This window comes from Triplophysa dalaica, chromosome 19 (assembly GCF_015846415.1).
Source record: "Triplophysa dalaica isolate WHDGS20190420 chromosome 19, ASM1584641v1, whole genome shotgun sequence".
NCBI classification, from domain to species: Eukaryota; Metazoa; Chordata; class Actinopteri; order Cypriniformes; family Nemacheilidae; genus Triplophysa; species Triplophysa dalaica.
The window spans coordinates 3,202,322-3,225,544 of NC_079560.1; the positions used below are offsets into that span (position 1 = coordinate 3,202,322).

The 23,223-nt window shown below is 39.4% G+C and overlaps 1 protein-coding gene across 1 annotated transcript; it reads right to left on the reverse strand.

Annotated features, from left to right (window-relative positions):
* Positions 1-5,560: 5,560 nt before the first annotated feature.
* LOC130408429 (olfactomedin-like protein 2A) lies at positions 5,561-23,200 on the reverse strand. The gene is given in 9 exon segments (XM_056731959.1): positions 5,561-8,231; positions 8,234-8,719; positions 9,959-10,144; positions 10,241-10,486; positions 13,617-13,869; positions 14,002-14,190; positions 14,915-15,022; positions 16,223-16,483; positions 23,074-23,200. Coding segments are annotated over 9 exon segments (1,923 nt in total). The 5' UTR covers positions 23,143-23,200; the 3' UTR covers positions 5,561-8,106.
* Positions 23,201-23,223: the final 23 nt, after the last annotated feature.

The window sequence follows — 23,223 nt, forward strand, 5'->3', positions numbered from 1 at the left end:
TGTCCATTGCACTTTGAGTCTGGCAATACACTGTACATCCTTCAGCATTCTAAGAAGGAAATCCCCTTCTATACGCCTGTGTACTTAACAAAAAACTGCTATAGGAAATCCCCTCTTCTGTCGCTGAACAATGAAGGATCTTACATTTGTTGAACCAGCATCTTGGCACAATTGATTTGACATTTAGTGTGACATGATATATGATTCCTGGCCATCTATAGATCCCTCCAGTACTCTATGCTAATGAATTCATTTGTTAACGGAAAGCATTTTTTGGGTTATTAGTTAATTGAAAGACTGATCTAACACAGTTTAGTCCAGCCAAATGTGTCATGCATCCAGATTTGCATGCTCATACCAATTGCTCACACGGCATCCAGACACACGCCCAAGTCACAAGCAAATGCCAAGACGGGGCCCTGTGTTCACGACATGGCTTTAGGACTGCTCTGTAAACAAAGTGAAGTGAATTTTACGGTTTTGTTTAATGAGAAATATAACAAGCAAGTCCAGAATCACTCAAGTGTTTGAATTCAACATGTTCAACGATGCTTGCTGATGCCCATCATGTGAAAGCAAGAGAAAACCTGTCTCATGCCATCCAACAAAACATCAACTTAAAAATCAGCATTCTGTCATCATTTACTCACCCTTAAAATATTCTGAGAAACGTCTCAGGGGTTTTGTGTCCATATAATGAAAGTCAATGGGGTCAATGTTGTTTATTCACCAACATTCTTCAAAATATCTTCTTTTTTGTTCTTATAAAGAAAGTCTTCATTGTGGGGTTAAACAAACCTTTAAAAATAAACAAATAATTCTGGCAGAATATCTTAGTCCTCATTTTTTTATTAAGATATAAATCGTATCACCTCATGTCACATGTGCCGAGCAGCTTTACGACCGGTGTGTTTTTCGGATTTTTTTTCTGGGATCTTAAAAGACTCGAACAGAAATTCTCAGTCAAGTGGTCGATCAAGAATGTTCTTCTATGAAGTATTTCCTGAAAGCATGCAGGATAATATAGAGAGAGGTCCTTTCAGACTCTTTGTGCAAGATAGCAGATGGTCTCCAGGCAGAAATGCGGTAACTGAAATCACATGCAGCGGAAATAACTTCTGACTCTCATCCTTTCAGTCTCTTTCCTGCAATCTCTCACTCGCTAAAATAGTTGCTTTGATTCTCAGTATATTCATTCATTAGAAAAGGTGAACGGTGTTGCTAGACAACAGGGCAGAAAACGAATTAAGGCTCATGCTTAGTTAAAAAAAAAAACAGCCTATCATGTTTATTCTGATATTTTGGGCTAAACTGATCCGAACTGGTTGGTGCAGCTAGTGCTTTTTCAAATGTATAACAACTGAAATTGAAGTGAGTTGGGCTGGTTAGTGAACACAGGTGTTAGACGTACTGGTAAGCTTTAAAAACCCTTAAGTCTGTACCGTGCCAGAAGATGGCAGAGAAATGAAGATTGAGTGAAAAGGAAAGAAATAGGAAAAAGAAAACAAAACAAAAGGGACTACAGATGAGGTCTTTTCAATATTTCAGTTATTTCTCAGACATCAACGAGATTTGAATGGAAACTTTTGATTGTCCTGTTTCTCCTGAGAAAAGAGTCCCAAATATCACAAACATCTCTATAAGAGTTTCAGATCTCATAGATGTTTCAAACTCAGACTTGTCATTCTGCATTCAAAATCAAATTCAATAAGGATCTCAATATAAACTCAAATATTGTTTTATGTTTTATTAACAACAGATTCATTATATTTGTATTTACCCTCAGCAATCTTAAGAGACACTAAATAACTAAATTGATATCTCCCTGGCTGATTTTTGTCAATATTTCCAGTGGTTGAAGATGCATAAAAACAAAAATACTGCGAATTTAGGAGTCCGTTTTTCTGGTGCATTTGTAGTTTTGCTGATTTTATAATTTCTACCAATAAGCAAATCTGAGCTATTGGTTTGATAGCTGTGCGGGGAAAGATCTGAAAGCATTTCTATGTGTCGACAGGGCACAAGCTTTTTCTCTGGTGACAACAGCTGGCATACAGGCGGGAATATATCAAGCACCCAGACACACCATATCTCATTTATCATTGTCAAACAACATCTGATAGATTCATGCTCTACAATGACATTGAATGGGATTTATTATTTGGCATCAGTGTTTCAGAAATCCAATTTTCTCGAAAGATCTGTTTGCTTGTCTGTTAAAACTCATTCTATTAGGAAGCTAGTTCATTTGCTTTGCCAAGGCTGCATTCAGTCTTAGAGATGTAGAATGTGTGCATACATGTGTGGAGTTTTAAAAAGACTCTGCATTGATGTGCGGTCTGTAAAGAGCTCTTTGTTCCTGGTGACAAAGACCAGAGCGTGACATGAGCTAATTAATCACATCGCCGTGGCCTGAAGAAGATTGAACGAGAGAATTATCGAGTGAGTGTAGGAGAAACCGAAGGACACAGGAATGCGAGGGAGATAAAGAGAAAGTGTAAATAGAGAAAGTCATATAAAAACAAATGTGAGACAGCGGCAGTGGTTGTACAGCTGTTGCTCAGAGCTTCCAGTAAACATTAAATACACACATGATAATCAGATTATAAAGCATTAAAACAGTTAATGAACATATCCTTTAACATTCTCTCTCTTTCTCTCTCACCAAAGCTGCATTTGTGTACAGTATCAATCTGACAAATAGTCTTCAGATTGACTTCATGGCAAGGTCAGGACTTCAATAAAAAGAATATTTGGTTCATATTTTTTGGCGTATTACTTATATTTTTAACTAGTTGTTTATTAAAAAAAATCAAGAAAACATTTTAGAAATGGATTTCTCAATGTAAGTTTATGAGATGTCTACTGTGATGCAAACAAACAAATACATAAATCATAAAAATATAAATGTAGATAGACAGAACAAACAAACAAATTAATAAACAAAAAACAAATAAAACATCTCTAAAATCATAAAGAAATATATTTAAAAAAACTTCTCAATAGAAGTCTATGAGATGTCTCCTCCTTGTGATTTTAATTGCCATTTACATCACTTACAAACAAACAAATAAATAAATAAATCATAAACAAAACATGTATAGATAACAAATAAATTGTATCTATCTAAGAATATACTGAAATATTGACGTCTCAATAGAAGTCTATGAGATGTCTCCTGCTTGTGACTTTTCAAGCCATTTTAATATAAAACAAAGAAACAAATAGATAAATCATAAGCAAAAACAGATGAATAGACAGAACAAAAGCAAACAAACAAACAAATAAATCGTCTCTGAAAATATGAGGAAACATTTAAAAAATTGACTTCTCAATAGAATGAGATTTCTCCTGTGATTTCCCATGCCATTGAAATCACAAACAAATAAATGAAATAAAATGAATTTCTCTAAAAATTGAAATAGAAGGAAACATTTCAATAGTTGACTTCTAAAAGAAGTCTATGAGAAGTCTCCTGAGTTCTGCTTGTGATTTTCCATGCCATTGAAATAGCAAACAAACAAACAAATAGACAGGTTGACAGACAGACAGACAGACAGACAGACAGACATCTTCGTGAGTTCAAAAATATCGGTAGTAGGTGAAAGTAGGTGAAAGTATACACATTTTCAAATGTGAAAAAAGGGCTATAAAAAGTGAATTCAGATATGTGTGAAAGCACAGCTGGTTCAGAATAAGGTCCAGATTGACAATCTGTCTGTTTCTCATCCAGTCTGTGGTTTCAGAGTTTGGTTTTAATCTTTATTCTTCATTAAACATGTGTAGCAGTAAAATCCAGCATTTGACACTAAGACTAAAGAAAAATACAAATAAACTGACCTGCTTCATCGAATCACCCACAGCATGACTGAGACTCAATAAAACGATTATGTCACAGGGAGCAGCCAGACGTTTGGCCTCCAATACTCTTTTATCACATATTGATTCTTTCATCAGCTAATGGATGTCCAGGGTTAAAGTGTCTCAATGAGTAATACAGATAATGCATCTATACAACTGTACTGATGAGTCTCAATATAATGTCTTAATTGCACCCAAGGCACCGAAAGGATGTTATTGATGGAGGGGTCTCATACTACTAATACTAAACATACGTACAAACATAAAACTCTTTGGACACTTACACTTCATAAAAAATGTCAATGTGTTTCAATACATGAAAATTATGCTGGACTTCCCCCAAAAAGCTAAATATTTGCCATTTTATAATTACATGTAATGTGAGAGTCCATGAATGAGTTTTTATGCTCCGTGGTGCATCAGTCAATATTTAATTTTTCTGATTATTGAAAAATGTCAAGAACATCTCGGATCTGGGTGGAAGCGGGCAAAAACCTGAATGTTCACATTTAATTTACAGTCTCTCAAAGCGCAGGAAAAAAATGAATATGTTCAGGTGCTTTCTGTGGCAAATATTTTGTAGACGTGAGATTTAAAAAAATAAACAGAGTAAGAACTTGCTTCCAATAGATTCACATGTTTACAAGTGTGTTGGCACGTGTGTTTGTGTGAGGCAAAGAGAGGGACATTTTCTCTCAGATCAAAGAACATTTACTGGCCTTTATAGTTATTACATGGGTGATGTTCTGTGATCTGAAGACCGTTTGTAACCACAAACACAAATATTTAGAGAAAATGGAAGATGCCTACAGAGATGACAAGCATGCATGGGCGAACTTTAGTATATACAGTGTTTTTCCAATATGAATAATAATCTTAGAATAAAAAGAGTATGGCCCATGAGCAGGCAATACTATAGAAGATATACTGTAAGCGGGCCCGTCCTGGTTCCCTTCAAATACATGCACACAACTCAAACCGCACGGTCTCCTTCTGTTTCTTAATTTTGAACTAATGTTTTTCGTCTGCATAAGAGAAAAAAGAAAAAGAAAGAAGGAACGACCGGAAGAGAGAGAGAAAGTAACTTTCAAGTTCCCATGTGTGTGTTCTGGAAATGTGAATTGTTTACTTATTTAGATGATTCTCCCATTTAAGGGAATAAATGAAGAGTCTGGGTGATCCTAAGTTCATGATAGGCTTCAACCCAAATCTGCTCATTTCCCTTTGTTGTGCTTGGATTGTGAATATTTAATCGAAATGTTTTGCTCACCTCAATGTTGAAATGAATATCAAGTTTGCACCTTCAGTTTTAAGTGAAATTGCAAAATTGCAAATCTGTTTTATAACTACCCCAGCATGACCCATGAGGTTTTCACTGTTAGATGAAAGAGACGAGCAACATGGTCATTACATTAAATCACATGACACTGTATAGGATCCCAGGAGGTGGCAGGAGGAAGCGCTTTTAGCATATTAAATCCTGTGTCTGATTCTCTACATAAGAAGTTTGATTAAGAACAGATTTCCCCATTTACTGTTAATAACATTATTCCACAGGCGTTATTCTGAATGATGTACAGAAGGGGATTGCTGCCAAAACATAAAACTACCAGATCGTTTAAAATGCTGCCTATGCTGTGAACTCACAAGGTCTTTGGAACACAGCTTGAGGAAATATTTCACAATACCAAACGCACACTTAACAATATCGTTTTATTAAAATCAGACATGCTGCATTAGAAGAGTTAAAGAAATCTCTTCCTTTTGTGAAAGATGCCGTTTCTAAACTCCAACTTAAAATAAAAATGTTCTGCTACTTACAATGAGCACAAGGACCACAAATAATATTAAACAATAACATTGAATTGCATTACATATACAGTCTGTACCCTAACCATGCACTACAGAGACTTTCCCTGCATATCCCTGTTTGTTATAAACATTCTATACATAACCCTGCCCTGTCATGAGAGAGACAAACATCATTAGGGCTCTCTTATTAAAACACACAGCTGCCTTTCAGCATGATATCATGGTATTACCAGCCCACTGAGACTACATGGGCTGAAACCCACACAATGAATTCTCTGGAACGTTTAATATGAAAACAGACATAAACATTCCTGCAGGTGTGTCGAGAATGCGTGTAAGGTTTATAAACTTTCTTTACAGGTACATGAAACATCAGAACCTATGTTATTGCTAAGTATTTATTTCCAGAAACGCTGTTCGGAGTCATGAAACGTTTGAAGACAGCAAATGAGGGATTCGGATTTGAGTCAAAATGTTTGTAAAGGCCCAATAACCATGGGCGCCGTAAAGGGGTGGAAGGTTAGGACGATTCTAAGGGCCCAGGCTAATTTAGGGCCCAGAAGAGCAGACCCCCTTTTTATTTTCCTATTTCTTTTCTTTTTTTAAACATGCATTAAATGTGCTAGGGCCCCTCGTGCACTAACTGTGTATTTTCTCCGTTTTGACCATAGATTTAATATTTAAAAAACAAAAAAATGTATTTACTGTTTCAATCACACCCCTCCCCTCACAATGGTTCATTCCACCTGCGCTGTCCGAGCTACGATCGCTAGTGTAGCGTCTTTTGTTAATTGGACTTGTTATGATGCAGCGCAGACAGTGACACACGCAGACATGTCACATCAAAAGTCAGGGCATCAAAAACGGAAAGAAAAGAAGGAAAGAGAAGACAGAGAACGCCAAAGTCGACATTATGTCACACAGTTTTTCATAAAGAAAGGTAGCTTGCCCTATTCCTGTATTCCAAAACTTATTTTTGTTTCTACATGACCTGCTTTTATCTAGCTAGCTTAGTAAAATAATTACTGAATTATGATTTACATCCAACAATAATAACATCTCTGCTGTCTCCGGGACGTTATCATGTCTCGTAAACACAGATTCAGCGCTGCTGCACACCCACGTCCTCCTTCCCCCACGTCCCCCATCCCCGAACAAGGTGAGCCTGAGCGCGAAACTTCGCGAAGATTGAAGCCTCTAAACACGTCTTATCTACTGTGTTCACCACATGATGATAACTTTGCAAAACAAAAAGTCAGTTTGCCGTGTCGTGTGTGTCGTGTGCTCTGTGAAATGACAGGGCTGCTGCTAAAATCGATGCTGTCAAACTTGACGTTCTTAATATGAATAAAATGCCCCCAAAAAAATTATATAAAATGGAATAAAACGTGTATTGGCTATAAGAAGTTTACAAAATAGATATTTAAATTTTTCATATTAAGAAAACTAAATAGGCCAATAAAAATAATATGGTGTGTGTGAGTGTGTGCGTGCCTGCGTGCGTGACTTATACAGATGCAGAGCCAGCTTTATTGTCTGCACCTCGTTTTATTCCTGGACGGATTTAATTACGGGTTAGTTCTACTGTAGCTGATGTTTCTTGATTGAGCAGTTTGGCCCAGCTAAAGCTTGTTCATGTAAAAGTATATGTCAATATGTGTACATAATGTTCTGTTGTGCTTGCAATTGCGATAATAAATGTTCTCCCATTTATGTAAACAAGTACATATTTTTTCTTGTTTTTGTAGGCTTTGTACTCATCTTTAGACATTTTATGCAATGTGCTAAGTATCTTTTTTTAAGTATACAGGGCATGTTTATTGGGTTAAATTTTATCTGTAAAAAATGTAGGGGGCCCAGAAATTTTGGTTTCCATAGGGCCCAGAATTTCTGGCGGCACCCCTGCCAATAACAACAACGATAACCATATTTTTAATAACCATAAGTATTAACAACTGAATGAAATGACAGCAGCTGTCAGAGCAATTTTTTCCTAGCTGATGGAAGAGAAAACAAATAAAAACGGATCTGTTTTGGGCTTGTGCAGTCTTGGAGTGAAACTGTATCAGAACTGTTATCGTCGATGGATGTGGATGCTAGTTACCATTACAATTCGGTAAATTAATAACTTTATATTCTTTGGTTATGGTCATTTTTCTTAAATAGGCCATACGTATTTTATTCTCAACCAAACACGCCCATTTGTTATAACATGTAGCTTCAGGTTTAAAACTGAAGATAAAATTGTTAAAATGTTAAACGGCACTTGAACTCCGAAACCGGAACATTGACACCAATCTTGGGCATTCAACAAGTGTTATGTCCCTTTGTCCTAATATAATCCCCCCCAAAAATTAAGTTCACGAGGACATGAAATACGTCGCTCTTTGTCAGAAACCAATCGGATTACGCTTACGATCCACCAGTCGAAGCTCAATTCTTTTCCTGCTCAATAAAGTTGATGTTATAATTAAGTTGATGTCCATTATCCCATGCATACAGAACCTTCTCTTTAGGGTTGTAATCCACCTGTGTGGTGAATCCGTACTCATTAATAAAGGTAACCGTGGAGACGCTTCAGAACCGGTGAGCGTATCGTACGCGTATGAAACCTCTCCTTCTCTCTGGTTGTAAACGTCCACGGCGTAAAGGACGCCACATATTATAAAGCAGTTACCGAAGGAATTCCGTCTCAGTCTCGTCCTCCACGTGGTCTCCTTTTTGACCGACAGGTCATTGGGGTCGAGCTTACTGACCACGATCACCTCGGCCTGTCCGTAGTCGTAGTCGGTGGACGGGTAGATGACCCAGAGCCCGCTCTCGTCTACGGCGAAGTCGATGTCAGAGTGGCCTTTCCACTTCCAAGGTGTGGTGTCTTCATAGACGACGTCGTGCAGTTGAGACCAGGCTGCTACGAAGCGTTGTCTGATATCGTATTTAATGATGTTCTTTGTGAAAGCGCGGTTATAGAAGAAGCCTCCTCTGTACACAACATGACCGGTTCCGATCCAGTTATAAGGTAGCTTGTATAGATTACTCCAACGACCTGGAAAAAAAGAATGACAACTTTGACACTGATAAATACTTATTTGAGCTTTGAATACACCAGTCTTGTTAAGAATCTACAGATATTTATCCATAATGATAGTCTTGCTAATGTACATATTTTGAGAGATTATCCCATTAAAAAACAATTTTTAAACTTTTCCTAAATGTAGACATATTAATGTTGTATTGCTTAAAAGTGAATCTGAACCTCTTGTAGCATTTGAGGTGTGAAATTATACAGAGAATCTTTTCTGTGATTTTGATGTGTTTCTCCAGTTTTCATTTCGGCAAATAAGTCAAATAGAAAAAATATTTGTATTTGAAATTTGGGAAAAATATTGTTTGTAGTTCACTGAATGAAAGGAAAATTATAATTTTAACTAAACACATACCTATAAAGAGTAAATTCTGAGAAACTGAAAATAATACATTGCAATATAGTAAAAGATGCTTTGTTTCTTAAAATAAAGTTGACTTGACACAAAATATTATTTTCGGACTCTCTCACAGCGCTGGAGTCACACAATTTTGGAAATCTAGTACCTCTGCACACGCAATATTTATGAGCCAAATAAATTAGAAAATATACATTTGCATGTTGAAAATATCATTTTTGCGTACAAACCAAAAGACTAAAATATAATACATATATATAAATAAAAACTATTTAGATAGTACTATTTATTTGAGCAAGAAGAACTACTTGAATGTTTTTTTAAGTGCTTTGTGTTTTTCTCTAGGGTCCTAAGTGAGGAGGACTATTTTTGGTTCCCACTTAGAATATTTGGTGGCTTTGTATTACAGGAAATGTCCATGGAAATCGGAAAATACCAGCCTGAACATACAGAAAGTTACACAAACACACACAATAAAATCGACAACAATAACAGCCTATTTTATACCTTGTTCTCTCTTGTTTATACCTTCTCTCTTGTTGCCAAGGACTCAAACTCTCTTCAGGGTCTTACAATTCTAACACAAACACACTAACACACTAAAATCTATCTATCTATCTATCTATCTATCTATCTATCTATCTATCTATCTATCTATCTATCTATCTATCTATCTATCTATCTATCTATCTATCTATCTATCTATCTATCTATCTATCTCTTGCTGAGTATAACAGCTGTAGTCAATAAATAAGCACATGAATGTGCTTTGAGCTGTAAATCCTGCGTTTCACAGTCGCACATGTGTGTTTGTCTCTGAAGAGCAGAATTATCTCACCCACCCTGTTTAAAGTTGTCCAAGTTCCGGAACTCCACAAGGTTGTTGCCATAGTAATAGTTGGTGACATAGATTTTTGAGTCCTTGGCGACCGGATCCTTCATCCAAGCCCCCTCGTTCCTGCCGTAGCTGTTCTTTTTGATGGGCAGCTCGATGGACCCAAGGGTCCCTTCACAGCTCTGCTGTTTAACTGCCAACGAAAAACAACATCAGTCTAACTCTACAAACACACTAATTCAAATGTAAATTGAGGAGAGTTGTGTAGAGACGTACACGTGTTGTATACCTGTAATGTACGTGTTGTTGCCAGTGTTGTCCAGCACTAGCGTGATGGTCGGCGCCGGTCTTTCTTCACTATATATGATTCGGCTGGTTGATGTGGCCTGGGTGGTGGTTGTTGTCGTCGTGGAAACAGTGGAGGTTGTTGTCGTGGGTACGGTAGTTGTGGTTTTGTCTGTTGCTAAGGTAACTGGTGGAGTGATGCTCTCCTCTACCTCTAGCAGTGTGTCTGCTTCATCGGCTTTCTCTTCATCTTATAAAACAAAGCAAGTCACAAAAATGTAAAGATAAAAAAGCGCAATGATGGTATCTAGGCTGTCAAAAGTCCAGAGCCATTTTTTATAGTTCAACAGTTTATTTTTGCATAATATTCAATGGTTATTAAAAACTAGATATTTAATATAAAAATGTGAAAAGCAATATAAACAGCAAAATATAATATATCTAAAAATATTGATATTTCAAGTATTAAAAATACCAGATTTTAGCCAACACCCGTTTTATGTGAGCACATCAAGTTTTGGTCAATAAAATCATAAAACTTTGACTTAATTAAGTTTGACTTTTAAACTTGTTTCTACACCATTTACTCAACCCTCCTTTATAAAAAAAAACCTTTTGCAACTAAATGACTAACATCGATTTTTCAAGTTTTCAGACTGATGTCTGAACAGATCGTGAGAGCACTGATGTCAGAACAGGTGCTTTCCATTTCAGGGTGTTGTGTGAGGATTATCTGAAATGTCAGCCTGTTTATTTAGTGTCTTGCTCTGTGAATCTGGATGCATCTGGCTTGCACCCGCTATTGTCGTGACTGCAGAAGTACAACGACGCCAAGCAATTTCATTTACTGTGGCAGTGCACCTGCTATGGTGGCAAGGCATTGTGGGATAGCTATATTTAACAAGACACTGGATTTGATTATGTTTCATTAGATCACAGGGTGGACCTCAAATTTTTTAGATTTTGATCACTGTAATAAAACTGCTTTTAAACGTAATTTCCCATCTGGCCAGGCGGCATTCTTATGAATAATTTTGTGGGCTTATCGGAACAGATCATACAGAAATCTACATCACTGAACTCTGTTATACATTATCTCAAACCGTTTGTCCTTATAGACGAAACACACAACGCTGCGCACAAACACAATAAGATGTGTTGTACTGTTTATTTAGGGTGGACAAAGTTTTAAATTTGATGTGAAAGTATCCTAAACTAAGCAAAACGTTTTATTCGAAATGCATGGTTGCAGGGTTAAAAAAATTTGCATGATTAATATAAAATATATAATTTAATACTCAATCATTTCATATATCCAGTACTCAAAAATGATATATTACATTCAATACTCAATAATCATAAATTATATTAAATTAAAAACATTTGTTGGGGTAAAAATAATTAAGTATTTCAGGCCCTATAGTACTTTGAACTGTATTTTATTCATGGAACTGTTCAGAAAAGTAAATCTTGTGACTATTTATTTACAGTAAAGAGGGCCTTGAATCAAATCCCCTGTGATTCAATTTGATAACTTTTATACAGAAAGTGTGCCATAGAAAGTGGTCATTCAATTATGCAGGAAAATCAAAGCAGTATATTTTTTATCATGAGTGTTCCATGGGAAGCAGACCGACAACCTTTGTGATTCTGTAATGCTGTACCAGCTGACCTAAAGGACTTGTTACGGGATACTGGTACTTCATATCCCATTAGACTAAAGAATGTCAAGCAAAGGGCGGTAAATACAGACACCAACAGGCAATAAGAAAACATCAAACACCGTCTTCAGCAGGAAATGGGTTAGGAACGAATGCACAAATGAAAGGAAACACTGAATCTGAGACATTTGGCTGGGTTTTGTGAAACCTTTGAGTTGATACGAGTGCGATGTGAACCTAATTCACGAGTATGTGTCGGCTGGAGGTGTTTGGGCAGAATGGGGGGTTTTACACCAGTATCCTGAAAAAACTGAGTGTTGGATTACTGTGCCCACATCCAAGATCTAGATGAAATCTCTTTGTGAGAGACATTAGTTGTGTGTCCGGGAGAGAGTTAATCGAGGTATACTGTTGCAATACTTGATGTTGATGTGTTGTGTGTGTTAAAAAAATTCATGGACCTCTGTGTGTGTGTGTGTATTCTGGCCGGAATAAAACACTGGGCCTGTGTGTGTTTGTTATGTACTTGGCTATCACAGGCAAATTTAATCCCTAAAGTGAGCTACATCTCGCAAAACCTCCTTTTGGAGACATTGAGGAACATCCACGATTGGAAAAATGAGTCATAAATAAAGCAAATCTGTTATATAGCAACGGCGAGTAAACGTTTGTGCGTATGGATCAGATTTTGTCGACATCATAGAGAGCCAACAGTCCCCAGGAGGAAAACATAATGAAGACGTAAAACAGCATTGAGGTGTGTCACGAAGTTACAATTTATAAAAACTTTAATTGTATATACTGTATAAAGCACCAGAAGGAAATGCAAGTCCCCACCAAGACGTACAGAAAAACATCTGTGTATAATCTGTATCCACGCAGTCAGATTTACGTGCAGAGAAATGGTGAATCTCTGAGTGAGTAATGTAACGCAGGTGACTCACTTTTATTATATTCTGCTCTTACATGCTAACTTTCTACTTCATAGAGAGAAGTGAAGGTGTATGCATATTAGACACGGTCTGTATCATTGCAACTCACTTTCATTGAGATAATAAAGGAATAGTTTGACAAGTGTGTAGATGTGCTTGTTTTAATATATGTTGTGTGTGTGTCTGTGCGTGCATCTGGATTGGCGTGAATACAAGCAGCTGTGCTTCCATGGGAAACAGAAAGGAAACAGCATTTCTGTGGAAAAATGTGTGTGCTGTGTGTGTTACTGGCAAAATTTTATAATACAAACAATGACTTCCAAAAAAAATAAAATGTCTCTTGAGAATACTAGATGTCTTTATGCACTAATAAAAATGCCCAAACTCACATTTTCAACGTAAGGGCAAGATCTGTAAATGGCATTTGCATCAAGGTTTTTACATTATTGAAATTTTCCGATTTGATATGATAGTCTGGTCCCCAGACGCTCGGGTCACTTCTTCAGGTAAATACAAAATAGTTCTTATAACTTCACTGGGTCACGGGTTTCATCCCAGGGAACGCACATACTGATATAAGACATGTATGGACTGAATGCGCTGTAAGTTGCTTTGAATAAAAGCGTTTGCAAAATGCATAATAAATGTCCTCTCAACAAGCCACACAAATAATTATTACATATCGATTATGTATATATTTTACAAACAAGATGTGAAGGGTTCAGGTTGTCCTCACTATTAAAGAAGTTCCACTTTAAATTTAAAATGGTATGCACGTGTGTCTTACCTCTAACATTTTGGTTGCTCGTCTCATCAGTTTTGGTGGCTTTGTAGTATGTGATTCCTCGGATGAGTCCCGGCTGGTTCTGTGATGGTTTGCTTTTACTGGGCGCTTCCGTTTGCTCTGTTTTACCGGGTTTAGTGGTCTCTTTCTTTGGTTTGCCTGGTTTTTCCTTCACCGGTTTAGGTGGCGGTTTGGCTTTCTCTGGTTTCTTCTTAGGAAACTTTGAAGCATCTTTAATATTCATCCCCACCGTGTCCTGCAAACACACAGCAAACGTATCAGGTCCTACACTTCAAAGATACAATATACAATTTCAAATTTATTTATTAGGTGTTTTATTGCATCAGTTATATAAACATGGTCAAAACTGAAAAGTCACGGCCTTTACCTGTGATTTGCTCTTTGGGCCAGAGGGGGCGGGGTCTTTCTGCAGCAGCTGCAGGCCCAGATTGGACAGTTCCTTCTTGATACTCATCATGATGTCAGATTGATTTTCATACTGGCGCAGCTGATTGGACAAAGTTGCCACGCTGTCTTTAATGAAGTCATTCTCCCGTGAGATGTTCACCTTAACCATCTGGATGAGAAGTACAGAGTTTAAAACACAACCTGCACATATGTGCTCAAAAGTTTGATAATGGTCTTTGAAGATGTACAAGTAACAGACCTGCAGTGGGTCCAAAAAAATTAAAACAGTTCAAAAATATATTTTCCAAGTCACTAATCAAACGAGAAAATTTGTGACAATTACTATTTCAAATACAAGGACAGATTTCATTTCTTGAATATATCTTGAATATTTTTTTTGCTCAACCTGTGACTCCAAAACTATAACTTTTTATAAAAACAAAAATAGTATTAAATCAAATGCAAAACAAATTCGTTTATATGTGATGACGTAGATGTTTTCACAGAAAAGTATACAGAAAAACTGAAATATTTGATAATAACGTGCACTGCACATGCAGTAAATCCTTTGCGGTGCTGATTTTGAGCCCAACTTTACCCTTTAACCAACACGACTTAATTGGAAATAAAAACAAAGTGGATAAGTGTGACCATTACATGCTTGAGGTTTCTCCTGCTGGCTACTTTCTATTTCTCATTGCACATAACACGTTATTTTTCCCATCCCACAAGCCAAATCCGAGCTATAATGGATAACAACTGGAGCTAAACTGTCGTAGGTAACCACAGAATGTCACGGGTCCAGTCAAATCCAGCCACAGCTCATTAATGTTCACATGAGCCTGCTGACACATCAAGATCTCATTTCACACCAGAATCTCACACACACTCACCTCCTCCAGGTTGTTCATCTGAGACACCACCTTGTTGATGTACGAGTGAACTTTAAGGAGGTCCATGCTGAAGAGCGTTCCCTCTAAAAGGTCCACCATAGACTGCAGCTGTGAGAACACACAAAGTCCCGTCAATGTAATTCAAATCGGAGGAAAATGAAAAACCTAAAATCACAGATGATATCTTATTTATTTTTCCTAGACGTCAATGAGATCAAATAGAGAGCAAATAGAGACTTTTGCGTAAGTCTCTTTGGTGTCTCGGATATTTCTTCTGAGAAAAAGTCTCACAGATGTCTCCATTAGAGTTTCAGAAGAGATCTCAACAAATGTTGCAATCAAAAGTCAATATTAATGAAGATCTCAAAGATTTCTCATCAAATTTACCCAAATTCAGATTATTTTACCTCTACAATACATTCATTTGACACCTACCTTAATCTCTTAAACTACGAAAGAGAAACCACTGAGGAATATAAATTTGATTCAAAAAATAAAATCTACATTTTGACTGATGCCCATCCTAGGTGCTGTGGTTGGTTTCTTTGGCGCTGTTATGAAGTTGCTTGGTGCCATTATGTTTGGCAGTGCAAAAACCGTGATGAAATGCACGGTCATGCGGGTCCGCCAGCTAGAAAATCAAAAAACCCACTAACCAGCATAAACCAGCACAGATCGGCATGGAAAAGTCAATCTGAAATAATATCCTCATATGCTTATTGTTGATACATGTTGTAGTTTTCATTCGTGTAACAGCTTGACTGCCATCTTGATTTATGGCCTCGTGTACCATCGAGGAAGGAACCAAGGAACCACAGCGGGTTCATAACACAGCCACATGTTTGAAGCGAAACAGCAGAATGTTTGCGGTGTCAATATTAAAACATCCTTTCAAAAACCGTCCCATATTAAGATTTGAACAAATATGCAGTTGAAGCAGAATTTGGATTGTACAGCTGGATTGTCCAACGGATGCGTGTGTAAAGAGTTCTGGAATGCTCAGATGGACAGAGAAGAAGAGGAGACGCTGATGGAAAGAGTGAACCAGACAGGAAAATGTGGAAAGGAAACAGGACAGGTGCTATAAAAACACGCCTGTGAACACGTGCACACACACATGCCCATAATTCAGCACTATTCTTAATATTCCCTGGTGAGTCTGCGCGCTATTAACCTCAAAAAGTAATTTTCTTTTCTAACTTTTTACAGTTCGTTCGCTTTATTTTGAAAAAGACGAACTTAACCAAAGTAATACGGTTATATAGATCCAACCATTCTTTAATATTTACATCAGAATTTTTGCTTTACCTTCAGCAGTTCTGGTGCCTGTTTCTTGAGTTTTTCCATCTTCCATTCGTTCTCGCAGGGGTTGAGAGAGGAAGGCGGAGCCGTGCAGGAACATTTACAGTCGGATCCTGAACTCACCGTCTCCACCGTGTAGAAATCCTCTACGCGCACGCTTCCCGTCTTCAAGCGGGCGCACGCATCCCGGGTCAAAGGTCGCATGATACACTTACAGCGGCAGTCGGAACCCTCTGATGTCATTCGGACTTGTTCCTCTCCAAAGATCTGGAAAGGGAATGCACAGACAGTGAAGGAAACCAAGAATCAATTCTGTCTCCAAAACTTTGTTCATTCTGTCTAGTGCTCTGTGGGTCAAACAGTACTAAAGTGTTTTTATTCTAATGAAGGTTAATCTCGGGTTAACCTCTGACCTGTTTATTGATCAGTGTTTTTTTCTCGAGCTGTCATCCTGACATTCCATGATATGAAAGTTAAAGGTTGAGAGGTCACCAATCTGTGTTCTGGTGCGAGACCGCACTGACTGAAGGGACTACTAAAGACCGGTGACCTGTGACCTCCTCCCCGCCCAACACCACATGTCCATCATTACTCAATTACTACAATTACATTAGTGTCATGCTATGTGGCCAATTTAACTTTGGGTGGTAAAGACAAACATGCATGTCAAATAGTGGAAATGGAAAAGGAAACTCTTTATATTTTTTTACTTTTACGTCAAGACGAACACTTTCATAAACATTTTTCTTTCAGTGAAGTTTATTTATGGTTGAAACAAGATATTATGAGACGAAAAAATGTGTTGATGAAAATAAGAAGGCTTGACAATGTCAGCCAGGATAATTGCATTTTGATAAAGTGTTATGAAGAATGTTTTTTCTTCCATGTCATTGTCATTGATTGATGAATTATGCATCGTATGGCCAAGAATGTGTATAAAATGTTTAATTTTGATTGACTGGTTGACTAACAAATCTGCCAAAAACAAATCAGTCTAAATAAACACCTGACAAAGAAAAACTACACGAGTAAATCAAAAGTTCTGTGAACAGTTTTGCTGTGATTTACAGTTCATCATTTTCTGGGGTGTTGTTCTCAATGGACTGAGTGAAAAGCAAGCAGATGGTTTAAACGGAGTAAACTTTGACCCCTGAGAACAGAGAACACATCATTCAGGGTGTGACCATAAAGACTTCATGAAATGGTTTGATAAATGCTCTCTCCATTGATAAGTCATATTAAAGAACTCATCTCCATTTTCTTCTATAACTCGCCTAGAGTTTACATCACAGCCCAGAAGCCGAAAATCCATTTTACTATATGCACCAAGAATGAAAGGTAAATCTTTTAGAGCTGAAGCACAGACCCCTTCAAATTGAACAGACATGGATCAAAAGCCACAAAACTCTGATATCTTTGTTTTTGTAATCAATTTTAAAAATACTGCACGAGAAAAAATCATTTAGTTAAATTATTGCAGGTGTTACAGCTTGGATTACTAACATCCATTTCAGCGATCCTAATGTCACGAAACGTGTGTGATAGAACCCAAATGCAGGCAGCGGTGTGGGGTAACAAAAGATTTTAATAAACAAAACAAAAACCCACAATGGGGTAAAATACAGGGGATAAACAAAGACAGCCAAACAGGAACGAAAAACTCACGTAGGGTAACAAACTGTAACAAAAAATCAAAAGGATCCAAAAACAGGAACAGAGCACTGGAAATGAACGCTGGGACACAGCGTATGGATAACTCCTTGGAACAAGAGTTCAGAACAGCAAACGGACAAAGTTTCCAAGTATGTACAAGAACAAACGAGCACAGGACAGAGAATACAAGGGCAATAAATAGGGAGACGAACAAAGGATAATTAACAATAGGCAGGTGTGGGTAATAAAACACTCAAGGGAAGCTAACGAGGAGACGAGAGGGGCGGGGCCATAGACGAGACACGAGAAGGAGCATGACAGCCAATATCTAGGCCATGCCATGTCCTTCTCACACAAAACCCTAGACTTAGTCATGACTCCGCTGCAAGAATAAGAATAAACATGACATGATAGCGGAATCATGACATAAGCCCCCCCTCAAATGAACACCTCCAGGTGTTCACCAAGGGGTAACTAACAAGACAAGACAGACTGGGTAACAGACAAAAACCAACAGAACATTGAAAACATGATTAGGGACATACAAGAAATAATTACAAACGGGTTGGGGTGAGACAATAAAAATAACAAACAAGGGAGGGGGGGTGGGGGCAAACAAGAGTACCTAGGGGGCAGTCCAAAAGGGTATGGATAGGGTGGGACAGTCTTAGGGGGAGTCACGGTCCGGGGTGGCGCTCTGGAGCGCGAAGCCCCAGGGGGATTGACTGGGGAAGTCCAGTGGGGAACAGAAGCAGGATTGACTTCCGGGTGGGGTGTAAGGCTGGCTGGGCGGGGGTTGACACCGGCTGGAAGACCGGCAGGAACACTGACTGGACTGCAGCTGGAGAGGCCCGGGAGTGCCGGACGGGACCGGCTGGAGAGGCCCGGGAGTGCCGGACGGGACCGGCTGGAGAGGCCCGGGAGTGCCGGACGGGACCGGCTGGAGAGGCCCGGGAGTGCCGGACGGGACCGGCTGGAGAGGCCCGGGAGTGCCGGACGGGACCGGCTGGAGAGGCCCGGGAGTGCCGGACGGGACCGGCTGGAGAGGCCCGGGAGTGCCGGACGGGACCGGCTGGAGAGGCCCGGGAGTGCCGGACGGGACCGGCTGGAGAGGCCCGGGAGTGCCGGACGGGACCGGCTGGAGAGGCCCGGGAGTGCCGGACGGGACCGGCTGGAGAGGCCCGGGAGTGCCGGACGGGACCGGCTGGAGAGGCCCGGGAGTGCCGGACGGGACCGGCTGGAGAGGCCCGGGAGTGCCGGACGGGACCGGCTGGAGAGGCCCGGGAGTGCCGGACGGGACCGGCTGGAGAGGCCCGGGAGTGCCGGACGGGACCACCTTCCGTTGCCCCTTCTTCAACCGAGCCACCCGTCTGGTGGTTGGCTGAAGGAACGAGGTGAATGGGGTGGGGGGCTCGGGATTGGAGGTCTCGGTCGAGGACCGCCAGGATTCCCGTCTCCCCCGCCTGCCAGTGAGACCGGGTGGTTGTGGAGAGGCTGCAGAGGGAGTCGTGGCGATGCCCACAACCTCGATCTGCAGAGGACCACTCTCTGGTGACGTGACCAGCGGAGATGAGTAGCTGGTAAGTGATGTGGTCGCAGACTTCTCACGAGCTGCGGCGGCAAACCACACGGCGTCGAAGTCCAATGGCCACAACGCTCTCATCTCCGATCGAGAGAGTGGATCTCTGAGACCGGTGTTTAACAGCACCGCCAGCTCCTCCTCCCCGAAGACGTCTAGTCCAGCGATGTCGAGGAACCTCTCCACAAACTCATGCACCGTCTCACTCCCCTGGCGAAGACTGCAGAGGCGACGGGCAACACCACGACGGCCAGTGTTCATGGCTGCTTGCTGGGTTCAGTTTTGGCTCGTTTGTTCTGTCACGAAACGTGTGTGATAGAACCCAAATGCAGGCAGCGGTGTGGGGTAACAAAAGATTTTAATAAACAAAACAAAAACCCACAATGGGGTAAAATACAGGGGATAAACAAAGACAGCCAAACAGGAACGAAAAACTCACGTAGGGTAACAAACTGTAACAAAAAATCAAAAGGATCCAAAAACAGGAACAGAGCACTGGAAATGAACGCTGGGACACAGCGTATGGATAACTCCTTGGAACAAGAGTTCAGAACAGCAAACGGACAAAGTTTCCAAGTATGTACAAGAACAAACGAGCACAGGACAGAGAATACAAGGGCAATAAATAGGGAGACGAACAAAGGATAATTAACAATAGGCAGGTGTGGGTAATAAAACACTCAAGGGAAGCTAACGAGGAGACGAGAGGGGCGGGGCCATAGACGAGACACGAGAAGGAGCATGACAGCCAATATCTAGGCCATGCCATGTCCTTCTCACACAAAACCCTAGACTTAGTCATGACTCCGCTGCAAGAATAAGAATAAACATGACATGATAGCGGAATCATGACACCTAAAACCTTCTCAAAAGACTGGCGAAACACAGCAAATCTTCACACCCTGCCAACCTTGGTAACTTAAATCGTGAGAATGATCTCTTCTCTCGATCTGCATCTCTGATAATGTGTGTGTCTAAGCATGTAAAGCTTTGAGATTTATAAAAGGGTGTGTGTTATTGCTCAAAATGGCATGTTGGTGTGAATCATTCGATATAAAGAACCATAATACAGCAATACACTTTCATACGGTGAACTTTCGATACAAATATGCTTTCATCTTAAATGATGGCCCTGATTGTGTGCATTTCCATCATTCTGAGGTTCACTGACACATAGTGTGCTAAATAAATCCCTCTCAGGGATGGGCTCTTTACAGTCTATTATTTCTCAGATATTATTTGGAATGTTTAAGACGGCAACATCTCTCTCCAAACCAAACAAACAGAGTGCAAGTGTCAGCTGTGTTGTGCTTAAATAAGCAAATCCATAATTATTTCCACAGCAGGGACATGTTTCCACAGCTAAAGTGTTGGCAGGATGACAGCATTCCAAAAAATTGCTTATAAATTACAGGTAGGTATACTATATTGCACATATATGATTTACATATCATCACAAAACTTGTATTTACAACGTTTCACAACAAAAAATGAAAACTCTTTAATAATTTTCTCATCCTCATGTCATTCAAAACTTGTACGCCTTTCTTATTCTGCAAAACACAAAAGAAGATATGTTGCAGAACTTCCAAACAACCAAACAACATTGCACGGACACAAAACCACTAAGACATTTCTCAAACTATCTTCTTTTGTGTTTTGTGTTGTGATGGGAGGAATTTCATTTTTGGGTGAACTACCCAGTGAGACATTTCAATTTGGCACATTGATTGTCAAAGTGCTCTTACTCATGAACAGGTGCACTGTAACCATAGCAACTAACCACCCATCACAGGTGCTGGATAATCAAAACCAACATTAACCAGTGGAGTCGAGCGGTCTGCATTTCAAACCCAGTGTGGCTCACAGATAAACCCACCGATACAGATTCAAGCAGCAGCTGACAAAACAACTGCTACTGAAGTTCACAACTACTGTTCATATGAGGAGATGAGTAGGAGAGAAGATGAGGTAATCCCAATTTTAGGTTAAAATCCCATGTAATCCCCTCGAGAACCCAAAGTGGCTTTTGTGTATTCACTTTTAGCTGGGATCATTAGTACTATAGTGACATATCAATGTTTGTTCTTCTGCCATGTCCTTGATAAAAAAAACAGAAGCCTGTGAAGTCCCCTATAAACTCTACAACATCTTGTCGCAGTATATATCACTCTTAGATCTTCGTTTTAATCTCTTTCATCCCCCTACTCTCTGCGTCTTTATAATTGGGTTGGTCTTGTTCTACCCTTATCTTTAACCTGAGGCCTCCCCATGGACCATTTTATATAGGCCTTATTGTGCACAGGTACTTATTCATTAAAATGAACAGAAAAGAGAACTGAACAGTGGGGATTGAGGCCCGGTCCTCCTCTCTGATCTGAAGTCTGCTGAGCCGTGACCTGTGACACATGCGGGTCCTGATGGGTCCTGACGGCTCTATGTCGTTCCCTCGGGTGGTTTTATTCACGGCAAATCAACCGTTTTAGCCGAAGTGACTTTCACTGTGGCGTGCACGCATCGACCCGCTGGGCTTTTATCTGTCCGTCACAGCTGGAGACCTCCAAAAAGCGTGGTATAAAAAGTAAACAATTCTCATATGGTGCAGGGTGAAAAATGATGTTGTAATACAAAAATAAGTTGTTTTAAGTTTGGACTATAGAGTATACTGCAAAGTTGCAAACCTAAATAGCGAATTTGAAAGCTACAGTCAAGCCCAGCTTGCTGGAAAGATTTATGACATCTCTTACTTAAACCTATGATTTATAATGTTAGATATCAGCCTTCCTGTAAAGTTCAGTTCCAGCTCTAATCAAACCTGACTCAAGGTCTTCAGCTTTATCTAGAAGTAACACCCAGCCATATGATGTCACAAAGACAAATCACATATGAAAAGTTGAATATCTCAAATGGTTCTTCTAGACAGCAATGTGGTTCAATCCTGTGGTTCATCCCCACCCTAGTAGTCTCAAAGTAGAGAAAAATAATGTCACAAACTGTGCAAAAACACATATACCAATAAATCAAAGACTTCAATTTAAAGTTTTCAATATAGATTCAAACATTTCACTTCTTCCAACATAAAATGATATACAGTCAACACATTCATTTTATATACATTTCTACATGGGTGCATCCCTTGGATGAAGATACGCAGACACATGTGCACCTGTGATTTTTAGAGTCAATTGAAATATTTTTCATTTGTAAGCAGAAGTCCTTTGAACTCGTGACAGTGGCGCGTTTAACATGCGTTCTGCGCGCGCTCATTGTGTACTTTACTCGAGAGTTTGATCCCAGTGTTTTCAAAGCGCGCACCCGTGCGTAAAATCACTTCGACTGACAAAAAAAATACAAATCCCGTTGTGTGTAACCATATGTTTTCTCCTTATATAAAGTAATTCCTGTTTTAGGAAAGGGTTATTATAATGAAACTATATCCATGAAAATTGATACTAAAATTTACACGGCAAATAACATCTTGAAATAAGAAATAAGATGAACTGTGCTGCGACAAAGATCTCTCGCGCTTCAAGTCATCCCCTTTATTGCTATTAATTCTGTTTAATATGTTAAATATTTTATTAATATTCTGTTCATACGCACACTTGTTATTTATATTCCTTACCTTACTTAGAGATGAAACATGACTGAACATCATCAGCAAACACGCCGCGAGCTCCACTACCCTCCACATCTCGCCGCTTTACGACGATCCACTGTGAGACGCACACTGATACCACTACACATCTCTCTCTCTCTCTCTCTCTCTCTCTCT